The following is a 14,715-nucleotide window of genomic DNA, read 5'->3' on the forward strand; positions in this document are numbered from 1 at the left end:
GGAAACAGTGCCTTTATCACAGCTAATAATAGAACTGTTATCAGTAGTTCATGCTACAATGATTTTGCTGACCTTTTGTTTATTTATTTTTAAATAAAATTCTAAACTTTAGAATTGAGATACAGTGGTAAAAATGCCCCCCCCCCCACCCCCCCCCTTTTTTTTTTTTGTATTCTAGGCTCTCTGCAAAACTCTAAGTACACACACACAAAAAAACAAGGTTACATCACTAAAAACATCCAGTAGTAACACATCTCACAAGAAGTGACCAAGAACATTACAGTGCTGTTGTCTGTATAGAATCATGATTTCCTGGAAGCTTTAACATTAAACAGCTCCAAAATCCTGATTTACTTTAATTTCTGGAAAATATGTACCATGCTGTACAATACAGACAATTTATGCTTTTTCCTCCAAGTCACTTCTCCTTCAGCTCCACTTTCTCACATCTGTATTTTCCTTTTATCATCCCCCTGCATTATAATCATTAAAATCACTACTTGTATCAAAGCATGTCTAGAAATAGAGGTGGTGTATAAGAGAAAAACAGGCAAACATGTAGTTTTACTGAAATGTTAGATGGAACTGACTTAAGTACGCTGAAATATAGCCTGTTCCCTATTTATAATCTAGCAATGAAAATATTCATTGAATATTTCATTGAATATGAAAATATTCATTGCTAGTTTTGTTATATCTATTGCATTATACAAACATTGTTTTGTGGTGTCTAGCAATAAGCATCTAACAAGCTGACGATTCACCTACTGTTTTACTTATCAATATTGACATGAATAACATTGCGAGACTAAACTAAATTCCCCCCAATAAAGCAAACCCTTCAGGCTTATCAACTCATCAACAACCAACTCTTCTGAATCACATTGCTTCTCCTCAAAATTCGATTTCCACAGTTTCTATGTTGAGAAAACCTTTTCCTCAAACTTCTGTGATCAAAGTAGGTTATCACCTCCCCCAAAGTAACCTTCATCGTTTTATTTTAACATGGTTCCCCAAACTCAGGACAACTGCAAAATGACTTATTAGACACTTTATTATCTGCTGTAAAATATAAGACATGAAAAATGCTTTATGCGACACTGAAAAGGTTATTACAAATTAGCAATACGCAGCCTATAACTTTAAACTTACTTTTTTAGAATCATAGAATGGCTTGGGTTAGAAGGGACCTCAAAGCTCACTTAGTTCTGACTCCCTGCCATGAGCAGGGCTGACAGCCACTAGAACAGGTTACCCAGGGCCCCAAACTACCTGGCCTTAAATACTTCCATGGGCCAGGCATTCATATCCACTCTGGGCAGCTGTGCCAGCAGCCCATTACTCTCTCAGTGAAAAACCTCCCCAATATCTAATCTAAATCTCCCCTCCTTTCTCGGCACAATAACGTACAGCCTTAAAGAGGTAGCTACAGGTTAGCAACACTGTGTTTCCAATTAAAGCATCTCTTTCTCATTAGTGACACACACCTCAATGATGAGCAAGAAACCACCACCAGGCCTCAAGAATGCTTAACCAAGATGCAGAGGGCACGGAAAACTGGCAGAGCTGCAGCTCTCCTCACCACAACACGTGGATTATCCACAAAAAGAAACTTTAATAACTCACAGACATCCTCCAAAAATCACAAGAGCAATTAACACATGCGGGAAACGACCAATGAGCCCATGAGCCCCAAACTAATTGGTGTAGCGTGGACTAATAGAGTAAGATCATCAAATACAACACAAAAAGCTACCAAATTCGCAGGCAGCCCCAACAACCACCGCCATCCCGCCCACTCTCTAAAGCTGAGGGGAAGAGAAAGGGAACTTTGCGCATGCGCGTAGGTCGCGCTCCCCCTCCTGCCGGTTCCCGGTAGGGCAGGGCAAGGGGCGGGAGGAAGGTGGGAGAGGCGGCTTCGCGGGCCAGGCCGGCGGGTGAGGAAGGGGGAGGTGATGGGGAAGCAATATATCAGCTGACCGTGTCCCGTGACGGGCCCGGGTCTGACGGCGTCTGCGTCGAGAGGGCGGTCTCGCTGCTGGAACTAAGATGGCGGCCTCCAGCGCCAGACTCTGAGGGAGTTGGAGAGGTGTAGCGGCTGCCGGGCGGGGGGCGAGGGCTCCGCTCAGTGGCCCGTCACCCTGATCGCTGGGAGCGTGGCGCCGGTGGGGGTAGTCCGGGCAGCGCGGGCTCCCCGGCCAGGTAAATCCGAGCGCCGGGGGAGGTGAGGCGGTAGTGGCGGCCCCCGCCTCCTTCCACAGCCCCGGGCGGGGCCGCCGGGCCGTGAGGCGCTGCCTGTGGGGAGGGGGTGCGCGGCCGGTCTCCGGGCTGCAAGGGGAGCGGGGTCGCGCGGGAGGCAGCGATCTGCCCGGAAGGGGCCCCACGCTGCCGCGCTGTGGTGATAGGCGGATATCGGTGGTCCCCTGGTCGGTAACCGTCCGGGCCGTGCGCGCAGTGCCGCTCCTCCAGGTGTGGAAATGGGTGCTGAAACAGCGCGTTCTTCTGTGGAAAAAACGGGTCTCTCGGTGCTCAGCCTGCCCTGAGTTCCGTCGAACGCACGGTTTCTCATGCAGCTGTTGTGGCCGTGGGGCAGAATGTGTGCTCTCCCTCTGCCTTAGATAGACACCCGTGTGCCCATCAAAAGGGGGTACCTTATTGCTCTCGTCCCAGCCACTGATCAACGTGTGGTCAGCTTGAGGTGCTTTGGTACTAATGAAGATCGGGGGAGATTAGGAGAAGGGCTGTGCTTCCTGGCTTCTTTATTTTTTCAGTGTTAATAGTACGCTTGAAGAGCATGGGCAGAATTAAGCGTGTACCTCAGAAAATCTACTCTTAACGTAGAAACTTATTTTTCATAGAGTTTCAAAATTTCTTACCAAGGTAGCTTTTCACTTACTACTTGCATTCTGGGAGGTGAACCAAACATGCAAATGAAATGGCTGTGTTTGCAGCACTCTGCTCACAGCCTGCAGGACTGTGTCCCACCTATTGCTATGTGCCCTGACAGCTGTATGGCAGGGGTGAGCTTCGAAAGTGTTGTCTAACTGCTACGGTTTGTTGGCGTTGTTTTAGTTTCGTTTCCAGCCTTGTGCTCTCAAGCTGTGAGAATGTTTGGGTTTGGAGTCTGTGTGAATGTGTTTCTGGAATTTCTGGAAATTGGATCAATGGCAGTGAATCAGAGAAAACAAAGTTGGGTCGATAGCTGCTTTGTTTCATGCTGCTGCTGATTAAGTAATACAGCCTTTCTGAAAATAGCCTGTTTTAGAACTGAAGCTTTGATTCCAAATAACTTTTGCTTCTGGCTGATAAACAGTCTCCTTAAGCTACTTGCCTGTAGTGAGATTTGTTGAGGAGGGAAACTGCACAAGAGAGTGCTGGCTTCATCTTTGCATCGAGTTAATAAGATGCTACACAAGGTCTGCCACAACTGGGTTCAAAATACAGGTCCCATATTATGGAGATAAAAACAATGCTTGGCTGTAGCCTGTTTCGTTTTAGAGATCTGCATCTCTGCCCAATTCCTCTCTGATGTGGATGGCCAAATGCCAGAGCACTTAACCAGAAATTCCATTACTACTGGAAATTCTTCTATTCTTCTAAGTGTTTGGAGACTCAGAGCTGAATATCTGTCCCCACGTTGCATAGACTTTCCAGGAACTTTACTTTGCATTTTAGCCTTGCCGGAATAAATGTCTGAAATGATTTAGTATGTATTGCTTACTCCTCTGGGTGTCATGTGGTTTTCGTCATGTTTCCAAAGATTTAATTGTCCTGAGGAACTGAATCACTGCATTTCTAGTGCTGCGCTAAGGGCTGGTCTTATAGGCCAGGGTCTATTTTTCAGACCAAGCCAGTGACTTTTCTTTCAATCTGTTTCAAACTCAGTAAACGAAGCTTACTGACTCGAGGAAAAAAAAGTCTCCACCTAGTATTCAGCCATTTGTTTGTGTATTGAATATTCAACTGTTTTGCTTCTCGGTTTGATTGCAGAAAGGCTGTTCTCATGCCAAAAGAAGCTTGATTATCATTCCTTACTATTAGTACTTGACATAGAACCATACTCTGAAAAAACATGACAAGGTGGCTAATCTATGACTGAAAGGGACACTCCTTTTTTTCTTATCCATTAATGTGAAAACACTTTTGTTCTCATACCTGTTTGGCTAGTGGATCACTTTGGTTCATTGATTCAGCAAAAGGTTGATCTGTACAGAGGACAAAGAAGAGAACATGCATGGAAGAATCTGTCCTCAGTAGTATTCTTCAGTGTGTGAGTGGGAGCAGTCAGCTGAGATTGACACAACTGTCACAGCTGTCGTTCCTGGTAGGAGTGAAGCTGAAATTCTCAACCTGTTTGTGTCCAGGTTTGGTGAAGGCACTGATGCTGCTGTGGCTGAGGTGGCCTGCAGTGATTGTCTTTTAAGGATCTATGTGGGTTTCATCTTTCTCACCTTGCAAAAAGGGCTGTGAGTTCTTGCACGAAAAGTGAACAAATCTGTTTCCGAAATTTATTATGCTGTAGTACTTTAAGAGCAGATTACATGTAGGGAAGAGTTTAATGTTTCCTGAAGAATCTGTCTGAAGGTGGAACTCTGCCAGTTAGCAAACAGAGCAGTGAAAGAGGCAAATGAAACCGAGACAGCTAAAACTTCTCAGTGCAGATTAAAATAATACGTTTAAAAGCTACAGTAGATATGTAAATGATGGGAATTAGGTTCCAGAACTGTAAGCTAAAAGGTGTTTATGTAGAACTGCAGATAAACAGGGCCGTGTATTTTACCAGTGCCTCGCTCTCGCTTTTGTTCAATTGGTCACTGTTTTTTATCCTCTCAGCATGCGTTCGCTCTCTTAGGAAAGTCACACTTCAGCCTTAAGTATAATCTTATCAATGCTTCTGCCCTCCCATCGTGACAGTATAGTGGAACAATCCTGTTTGGGGCCCTGCACTGCTACCTTAACATAGGTTAAACCTTCACTTAGGAGAGGGTTGAAATAATAGCGTAGGAATAATATGGACAGGGAATATGGCAGTTGAATTCTGAAATAAATTTTGAACCCACAGGCAAAATTCTGACTGTATGCTTAAGTATTCTGTAGCTTAAGTAATTACAGCTATGCCTACTGCTTTGATGCTTACAAGGTCACAGCTTCTTTCGAACTCTACAAGTATTAGTTTAAGACTGACTTATCTCTGTTTCCTGAAATAGACTCTAGTTTCCCAGATGCTAATTTTGTCTGAAGGATGGAAAATTGATAAGTGTATGCAAGTTGAATGCAGCTTGTGTAATGCACCTATTCAGGTAGCTTAAATTCAGAGGCAGGGGTGTCCTGGTAGCAGTCCAATCTCTTTAATTTTAGGGGCTGCTGTTTGTGGTACACACAAAACATAGATGTGGTTTCAGCTCTTCCCCGAATGCTGTTCCACTGCTACTTACAGCACTACAAGAGCCAAAAAGGAAAGCATCGTTCAACTTCTGTCCTGTGGGATAAACTAATATAGTAGTACTAAACTATTCAGGAATTGAGAGTGTGCATTAGGTCTTCTCTGAACTTAATATGCAAGTAATGAACAATATTTTACCTACAGGAACCTCAGGTTTGTTGTTTGTGTTTTGTTTGTTCTATTTTTTTTTGCTATATTCCCCATTCAGCATGCTTTCTTATTCAAACAGGTGGAGCATGTTTTTAAAATACTATTTTCAGACTAGTTGTTGCCTGTAGAAATAGAGCTAAACTGTTGATCTGTTACTAAAACTGAGAGCTACGTGTATAGGATATCCAAAATCTGCACTACAGTATCTTCCCAACAACCTTCGGAGTTGTGATTTTTCTATTAGTGGGTGTTGCGGGACACTAAAATAATCATGAAAGTTGAGGCCTTGTTGGCTTGACTGCTGTTAAAAGTGAAATGCAGCATTTAACTTCAGAAAGGTGACTGACTTGGCTCAGAAGTGGACTTAGATGGCAAAAGAAAAAGATGGAGGTAAATACTAAGAGTGTTGTCTTTTGATGAATTAATGTTGTTATGACTAAGCAGGCCACTGCATCTTACACTGGCACTATGGCTAAGCATGATTATTAATAATACTTGCTGTGGTTGTACTGTCTCAAGTACTGAAGTTACAGTGTCTGAGTCAAAGGAGGTGGTGTTTTAGTTTCTTATTTCTAAGACATCTTTGACTTGAACTATTTTTTCTTCTTGCTCTCATTGTGGAACTACAGGCAACTACAAAATAACCTCTGAACTTCAGTGCAGCAGCTCAGAACACTTGGCTATTGTTAGCCTTGTTCTCTGTTGAACAGCAGGAAAATGTGTACAGGAATTAATTGTCACTAGTTCTTGGCATATTATGCTTTTCTGCTAGTCTTCTCAGTGGGGGAGATGGTTGCAATTACTCTGCAGAGGCACAGTGATGAGTAAAGCATTGAAGTTTCATGATTTTTAGTCTAAGGGGAAAAAAAAGTCAGGTGGATTTGTTGCTTCCTCTGTGATTACAAGACTTCATGTATCAGTATCCTGAATCTAGTTAGGTGCTGCTGTTGGAATTGGTGGAAGGGACTCCTGAGTGTTTCTCAGAGCGATATCAGAGTTTGCAGGTGTGAGAACATCTTGCTTTACTCTACTCTAAAGCAGGTGGTGGTCAGGTCTGGGTAGTCCGGTGCTGACAAAACTGTGGAGTTTACAGATAAATCGAACTTGCAATTCCATACTTATGGGAGGTAGTCTTGTTTTGAGCTTTTATTCTACTTGCTAATATGATAATGTTAAGAAAGCTAGTTTAATAAGGAGAGCTATGATAGGCACTTCATTCTGGAAGCTAACTTAAAAATTATCACATCTGAAATGTGCCACTGTGTATCAAAGTGTAGTTTGGACAAACTCAGTGTACTATTTTGATGCCTACTTATGGAAATAATACATCATAGTTTTCCAGTTTACTCTGTCTAAGAACTTCAGGAATGATGCTGCTCAATAGCTTAAGTCCTGAAACTTTGCTTCCAAGTGTGAGATTTAGAGAATTCATCTTGCTACAGGTCAGTGAGGTTATTAACTCTGGAAAATTTGACTTGAAGACTGAGTCACTGATTTATTATGTTTTTTGTACCTGGGAGTAGTGCAACAAGTTCTCTTTGGTAGGTAATAGTGACTGTGCTGACTTTACCTGAGGGAAGGAATTCTCAAGTTAACTTCCGTCAGGCTATTAGTTCTTCTTACGACTCCATGACTGCTACAGACTTTGCTCAGAAAGAGAATAGCCATAACTTGTATGGAGTAGAAATAAGCAATTTTCTGTTGTTGATCGAGTAGAATTGTCTGAATGTAGAAAGATAACCAGATTATAGCGGTACACTGTGGCTGGGACTGAGTTACTTTAACATTGCTTCAGGCAAGCAATGAATATGAATTCTTGCAGTTGTTCTATGTGATATTCCAAGGCTGCTGTTACACTGGTACTAGTCAAGTAATCAAGAACAGAGGATCATGGAGTCTGGCATTCTGGATGTGACTTAAAACTTGCTTGAATCTGGAACAGCAGCAATGCTGCAGAAGTAGTGTGATTGTGATAATGTGGCAAATAATAGGGAGCAAATGGCTTTGTGCCCTTGTGCTGTTAAGAGTAGTAGGTATAATAAAACAGGGAAATAAATGATTTGTGTTCAACTTATCAAGAACTTAACCAAAGCACTGTTTGCTAACAGTCATGCTATCTTCAAGTGGAATTGACAGAGCAATGAATTGAGTGTCTTAAAGGGCATTAATGATTACTGAACTTCATCTGTAAATGAAAATAATGAATATAAACAGGATGTTTCTCTTATTCCTAGGATTTGGCACAAAATGAATATAATAAGAGAAAACAGAGATCTTGCTTGTTTCTACACGACAAAACATTCATGGAGGGGAAAGTAAGTAGTTGAGTGTTTGTTTTTTTTGATGTTGTATGTGACATTTCTCCTTGCCATAATTAGATTTATTTAGATGGTTTTTATATTCACAGATGAAAACTGAACTAGAGGCTCCTTCTGCACAGTCTTTGAACTGACTTTGTCTTCACTAGAATTAATTTGACTTTCAAACATCGTGTTTCAGCCTACCTTTGTACATGTTCCCACACTTTGGTGTAATACTTAACATGTTGTGTAATAGATTATCTGTTAAACTACTGAGATTATTTCTAGCAACAGACATCCTCAAATATGCACTTATCCCTAATGGAAGTCTCTTAGATTTAAAAAAAAAAAAGAATCTTCAACAGTGGCTCTGTCTTCAAAAGTTAAGGGACTTCTAAGGAAAACTATCCTTTAAGTTCTCATATCTGTTATATTGTTTGAAGTCAGCTGTTAAACATCCTTTTTGAAGCTGTGCAGGGATTTCTTTGGTAATGTTGCCCACTGTCGTTCTCATGTGCGTAACAGCTCTGTGGATTGTTGATTTTTGCTTGCTACCTAAACATCACCAGAGCAAAGAGGGTACATTGTCTGCACCTCAGGAGAACAAGTTCTGTTTTGTTCTAATTATAAAACTGAACAATGGGGTCTGAATCTGCTTGGACAGTAAGTGGAAATTGGCTTAATTTGACTTGTGGTTTAACTCAGCAGGCAGTTAAACACCATGCAGCCATTAGCTCACCCCTCCCATTGGGGTAGGGGAGAGAATGGAAAAAAATTAAGTGCAAGAGCTCATCACTTGAGATGAAGACAATTTAATAGGAAAGGGGAAGTTAAAAAAGAAATAGTGACGCACAGTGCAGTTGCTGACCAACGCCTAACTGGCCTCTAAACACTGGCAGCCACCTGCCAGCTCCTCCAGTTTTATTTTTGAGCATGACACCACATGGTATGGAGTATGCCTTTGACCAGATTGGGTCACCTGTCATGGCCTTGTCCCCTCACAGCAACTTGTATGCCCTGCACACCTGTTGACAGGGCAGCATGAGAAACAGAGCAGTCCGTGACTCAGTGTAAGTGCTGTTCAGCTATCAATATTATCCAGTCCTAGATCCAAAACACAGCACCATGCCAGCTTCAATGAAGGAAATTAACTGTTGCAGGCAAAATCAGCACGTGGTTTCCAATTATAATGCTTCCTGATTTCTCTCTATTAAAACACTGGGAGTACTGGGGTGGAAGATGGGACTGCGGTGTGGCAGATGCAGGTCATTCTCGACTGTGCTTTGAAGAGTCACAAAACTGCTTCATTATCTAATTGGAGAGTTCTCTGTCCTTTCATCATCAAATGCTATCCTCTGGTTAGTCCAGAGTGCACAGTGATCTAAGCAGCTGCCTCTGAGGGTGAAAGCTTTCTTCTATTAGGACAGATTCTCGAGTATGATTTTAAATACCCCAGTTCTAATAAGGTAGGTATTTGTTTAAATCAAAGCTTACCTGAATTAAGATCTACACATCTGGATTTCTGTGAGCATGTGGGACTAAGCTGTCTCCATTAGTAACAATGAAGTATTGTGTTGGGATTGAACTCTAGAATTAGTTTCTCTCTCTTAATCTTCCTTTTTCACAATACTGTCTGATCTTTCCCCTGAAGTTCCTGTGTATGTCTGCAAGTTTAGTATGCATACAAATTGAGCCATTTGGAAGTAAAATACACAGTGCTCAAATTACATCTCTTGCCCAGTACCTTCCATTAAAATGCCTGCTTCTTCATGTTGCAAGCATTTGAAGTCACAGTAGGATGATCTTGAACTTTGGTATTGTTCTCATAAATGATCAACTTTTATAGAACCTCAAACTAAATCTAAAAACAGACTTATGTTGAAAGCTCACTGGCATTTCACCTTTTCTTGTAATACAAGGGGGTAGGATTATTTAGTGGGTAGTTGCTGCTTGTTAGGTTGCAGCAGAAACTTGCATTTGAATACTTAAATGCACACTTGGTATTTGCAGACATGAAAAGTCTGCATTTAAGTCATACAGCTCTCACAGTTTTAACATGCTGCTGCATGGAACTAATTTCTGAGAAGTATTTTACTGTTCCATATGCATCCCAAGTGTCATCTATTGATAACATTAAAAAAAAACAATGCACGCAAAACCAATAATGTAATATATAACATTAAATGTGCCTCAGTCACTGAGTGTTCTTATGATTTGGCATTCTGTATGTGAGCTGCATTACAGTATTTTCTAGCAGTACAGATAATGATATTTGAATGGGACTGAGGTTCTGCAAATGGAACACTGTTTTATATTACTTCTGAGTCCAACAGTGCCTTTAAGAAGCTAGTGAATAGGCAGTAGTCTTTTAATAGAAAGAAAGGACATTTGCTTCGAGTTTTTATTCTTAAAACATCCTGGCACTAGATTCTTCAAAGCCTGGAGGTATAAATGCTGTTCTGTGTATTTAAAGGTGAAGGTCTGGTCAAGAGTGAGTTTAGGTTTTGAGTAAAAACTGACTTTCACGTTGCCTCTGTTCAGGCAACAAGAATTAAGTCTTCTGAATTTGCATAGGGAGAGAAAAGGAAGGAAGTGGTAAATGAACAAATCTGCTTTTACGTCCTATATTCTTTCTAACGTCAGAAGTGCTGGATAATGAGTATACTTCCTATTGCTTGAAATACAAGGGTGAGTCTCAGCTGTCACGTTTGAAGCTGGTTTACAATTGGTGTGGTCTCTGAAGATTCTTCAGTGTATTAAATGAGCAAATAAAACGTTAAACAGTGTTTTATTGCTTGTGATAAATTTTAAGAACAGCATAACAAGCTTTATTTGCAAACATAAAAGAGTACTTACCTAAATTGTGCAACAAGAGGAGAAGGAGCAGTTCAAAAGATTTTCATTGTATTCCAAGAACTGGAGCATTCATTGATAGACTGAATATAGTGGAACTATTAGCAGCCATAGTAACTTCAAATGTAGTGACTTTAGGTGTTCGTTGCTGCTTTTCTTGACCTGCTTCTTAAATGATATAGTAACATATTTAGTAAGGAAAATTCAACTGTATGGAAAATCATATGGGTTTTTCCAATAAATATTGTATCTAAAAAGTAGCAATTAAATATCACAGGTTTTCTAAGCTTTGAAGAAAAGGTGCTTGCTTAAGTTTCTAGTTAAACTTATTTGGGTCAGTAATGGTTTGAACTTGTGCCAGTTTATTGGAAGTGAAATTGTCATAAATGGTAGGGGATGAGGTTTAGGAGTTTGTGTCAGAGTGATACTCTGCCTTGCTAATGTGAAAAGAAAAAGAATAAATCAAGTAATATCTTCAGACAAATTATGGTAGTTGAGTTCTGAATTCCATGCAGACTATTGCTTTTTCTTTTTTTGTAGCTGTAGTAGAAATCCTTAGCTTGGTTTTTATGCACAAATGATGGCTCATGCTGCAGACCTGGCAAGTGAGAGAGTAGAAAGGATTGTAATGCAGGAATGTAGGGAAGGAGGGAAGAAGGGATCTATTACCCTTGATGTAGTGTTTGGTATGGCAAATCCAGAGCAGTTAACTGTTTGGTTGATCTTACCTGTTTCTGGTAAACCATAGTTTACCCAAAACCTAAATTGCTATGCTGAATTTTAACAAGGATAACTAGCCAAAGTAGTCTTATTTCATTCAGATTCAGAAAAAGGTATGGGTGTTCAGGTCCTGTTTCTTTAGTCAAGAGAACCATGGATTTAACTGGCTTCTGGTTCAGATTTGACTTTGCTTTCTGGACGGGACTTTGTGTGAACAGTAAGGTATTAGTAATAATCATGCTTCAAATCCTGGTTGCTTATGTTGCAAAACTATTTCAGAAATACAAGTAGTCTTTTTACATAGTGATGTTTCAGGATATGCTGTACAGGTCATGCCTAAGAAATGAAACCGTGGTAAAGCTTCACTTTCATGCTTATGTATTGAAATTAGTTGTCTTTAGCTTGATGCTTCCTGTTTCTGATGTATGTGAAGTAGAATCAGTGACCCTGCTACAGCTGGTTTTTATGCATTATGGCAGTCAGTATTTAATGTGCCTGTAAAATGACTAGCCGCATGTTGAACTTACAGCTGCTGTGATCTGAGACTTTCTGGATATAGTAGTCTTAGCTTTCCTCAAAGCAGAGAAAACTAGGTTTGGCTATTATGACCAAGTCACGTGTTGTGACCAGGTGTGCAAATTGGTTATTTCATATTCCAGCTCCAGCCTTAGACAGCTTCACACAGAAGTTTTCAGAGTGCTGACCCCCTCCCATGCCTGTCAGTGTTCAAGAGGTATTTGGACATTGCCCTCAGTAGGATGCTTTTTCTTTTTGTTAACCCTGAAGAGGTCATGCAGTTGAATCTTTGAAGATTAGAACTTCCAGTGAAACTATTTTCTTCTAGTATATTCTGGCCTATGTCGGTAGCACGTTCCACTTCAGGCTTCAAGAGACTTTGGTCCTGACTTTTCCAATAACATACAAGATATGAATAAGGAAACATTATTAATAGCCATTAATATGTATATCTCCTTTATGACTCTGTAGGACAGAGGAGCTTAACATATTATAAAGTTGAACTGAACTTAACAAAGAGAATTCTTTATCCATTTCCTAACAATGGCTTGTATACAGCATCTTAATGTAATGTCTACAGTTCAACAGGACTTGTATTTGATTTCTGGAAGAACTAACATGTTCTGTCTTATTTTAGGTATAAAAGAGTCTTTTCAGTTGGAACTCATGCCATCACCACATACAATCCAAACACTCTAGAAGTTACAAATCAGGTAACTGTTCCTTTTGAACATGGCTGTTTAGAATTGCTTTCTAACTCCTATACACCATCCACTGTACATAGTGGCATTCTGTCTTCAAAAGCTGTATAGTCTGGTGGGATCTGAGTAGAAACAGAAGAGAGCTGCAGCAAAAACAGAAAACTGGTGTTGCCTTCACTAGCTCTAAAAATATCCAATTTTTGTACTTCTAGGCAATTTAATAGCCAGGAAACGATAGTTTGCTTTTGGATGTGCAGTTAGAAATGAACTGGGATAAGTTTTATTACTGTAAGGCATGTCCCTGAAGGGACTCAGGGCATTTACTTACTTTGCCAAGTGTCAAATAGAGAGCTCAAGCTAAAGCTGTCACCTAGTATGCCAGCTATTGTCTCATTACAGCAACTCACTTGGTAATTACAGGTATTAATGGGTTTGAAGTGGAGATGTAGTTTTAAAATTAGTAATTTTAACCTAATTACTTCCAATTGTCTAGTGGCCTTATGGAGATATCTGTAGCATTTCTCCTGTTGGAAAAGGACAAGGAACAGAATTTAGTCTAACCTTTCGCAAAGGGAGCGGAAGAAAGTCTGAAACTCTGAAGTTTTCCACTGAGCACAGAACAGAACTCCTTACAGAGGCACTGGTAAGTTAATCTTGTCTCAAACAAGCAGTAATTACTTGATTATCATTACAGTTTGTGGTTGTTTGCTGTGTTTTCTTATGTAAAAAGTTGAGAAGCCAGTTGTCTTTTGAGCTGATGTACCCAATCTAGTATCTGTTGCAGCGATTAGTGTAGCACAAGAAGCGAGTAAAGCTAAAAATACTGAAAATGTTTAACTGCACTGAAATGGTGAGTTTTCAGTGAGGCTTAGTTAAAATCACTTAAAATGACACATTGGTTGTGCCAGTTTGAATTTAGACTAACTGGACAGATCAACTAAAGCATTTGCATTCATTCGTGGCTATTTTTTCTTTTTAAACAGAGATTCAGGACAGACTTCTCGGAAGGAAAAATCACAGGACGAGTAAGTATCTTTCTTGTCTGATTCACTACGCTATTGAATTGAATGATTTAAAGATTTCTACAGTGTTCTTGGAAGTTACGTCTGTGCTATGTGTGCTACTTTGAATAGCTCTTGTAAATTGGGATCTGAAGTCTTGCTCTGAGGAAGAATCAGAATTTGCTCAAGAGCACTGAGAATCCCTTGAATGGCAGAATATTTTGAGTTCTCTTCTCTTGGCCTTAGGCTCACAGTGGTACATGCAGCGAATGTCATTACTGAAGTAATGGCTTTGTTGCATGGAGTTATTTGCAAGGAATAGAAACAAGCTTTAATTCATTTTTCAATGTTTACTGTTTCCCATATTCTGCTTTCTAACTCTGTATGATCTGCTGCATAACATCCTAAGTGCTTGACGTGGAAATACTGTTTCACATGAGGTTTTATTGAGTAAGGACGTGATTGCCATTTAATGAATGCAACATAATAATAAGCAAGGCAATATACAGAGTTGAATCTTGTGCTTTGTTTTATGTCTTCTGGTCACAAAATGACTTAATTTAACTTGTTGCACGGACTAGATCTGCAGTGATGACCATAGTGACATTGATCGAATATGGGAGTTTCCTATGTCTGACCGTAATTTCCAAATAACTCTAACTTGTGCTTGCTTCATTTGGTCTGTATTTGTAATGAAGTATGACTGAAAGAGATGATATCTTTTCCCCTAGTGATGAGTTTTCCTTCAGCTGGTCTTTATTGGCTGAACAGCATCTTGTGTGATAAGTAATTCCTTACCTATCCACATATGCATGTAGTCTGTTTCTTTACCACTTTCTACAGCAAGACAAACTTACTTCTTAGGATTGCTATTCTCTGTTCAAAACATGTTGCTTAAGCCTTGACTGTTGTGATTTCCTTGCCAGTCGGTAGCTACTTTCCCTTAATTTATCATTATAGATAAGAGCACTGAGGGAAGTTATAAATTTTTTGAACTTTACTCCCACGCTACTTGCTAGATTGAAAAATTA

The 14,715-nt window shown here is 40.2% G+C and overlaps 1 protein-coding gene across 3 annotated transcripts in view; it reads left to right on the forward strand.

The window, feature by feature from the left end:
* Window positions 1-1,994: 1,994 nt before the first annotated feature.
* DNAJC13 (DnaJ heat shock protein family (Hsp40) member C13) overlaps window positions 1,995-14,715 on the forward strand; it is a 52,210-nt gene continuing 39,489 nt past the window's right edge. For all 3 annotated transcript variants that reach the window (XR_011902955.1, XM_072330545.1, XM_072330546.1), the window contains exons 1-5: window positions 1,995-2,202; window positions 7,828-7,908; window positions 12,620-12,695; window positions 13,177-13,326; window positions 13,667-13,708. Coding sequence is in view for 2 of the 3 variants with exons in the window: in XM_072330545.1 (XP_072186646.1) it covers window positions 7,841-7,908; window positions 12,620-12,695; window positions 13,177-13,326; window positions 13,667-13,708 (336 nt within the window). In the remaining variant the exon portion in view is untranslated. The remainder of the gene's footprint in view (window positions 2,203-7,827; window positions 7,909-12,619; window positions 12,696-13,176; window positions 13,327-13,666; window positions 13,709-14,715) is intronic.

Source organism: Excalfactoria chinensis, chromosome 2, assembly GCF_039878825.1.
Source record: "Excalfactoria chinensis isolate bCotChi1 chromosome 2, bCotChi1.hap2, whole genome shotgun sequence".
Lineage (NCBI taxonomy): Eukaryota > Metazoa > Chordata > Aves > Galliformes > Phasianidae > Excalfactoria > Excalfactoria chinensis.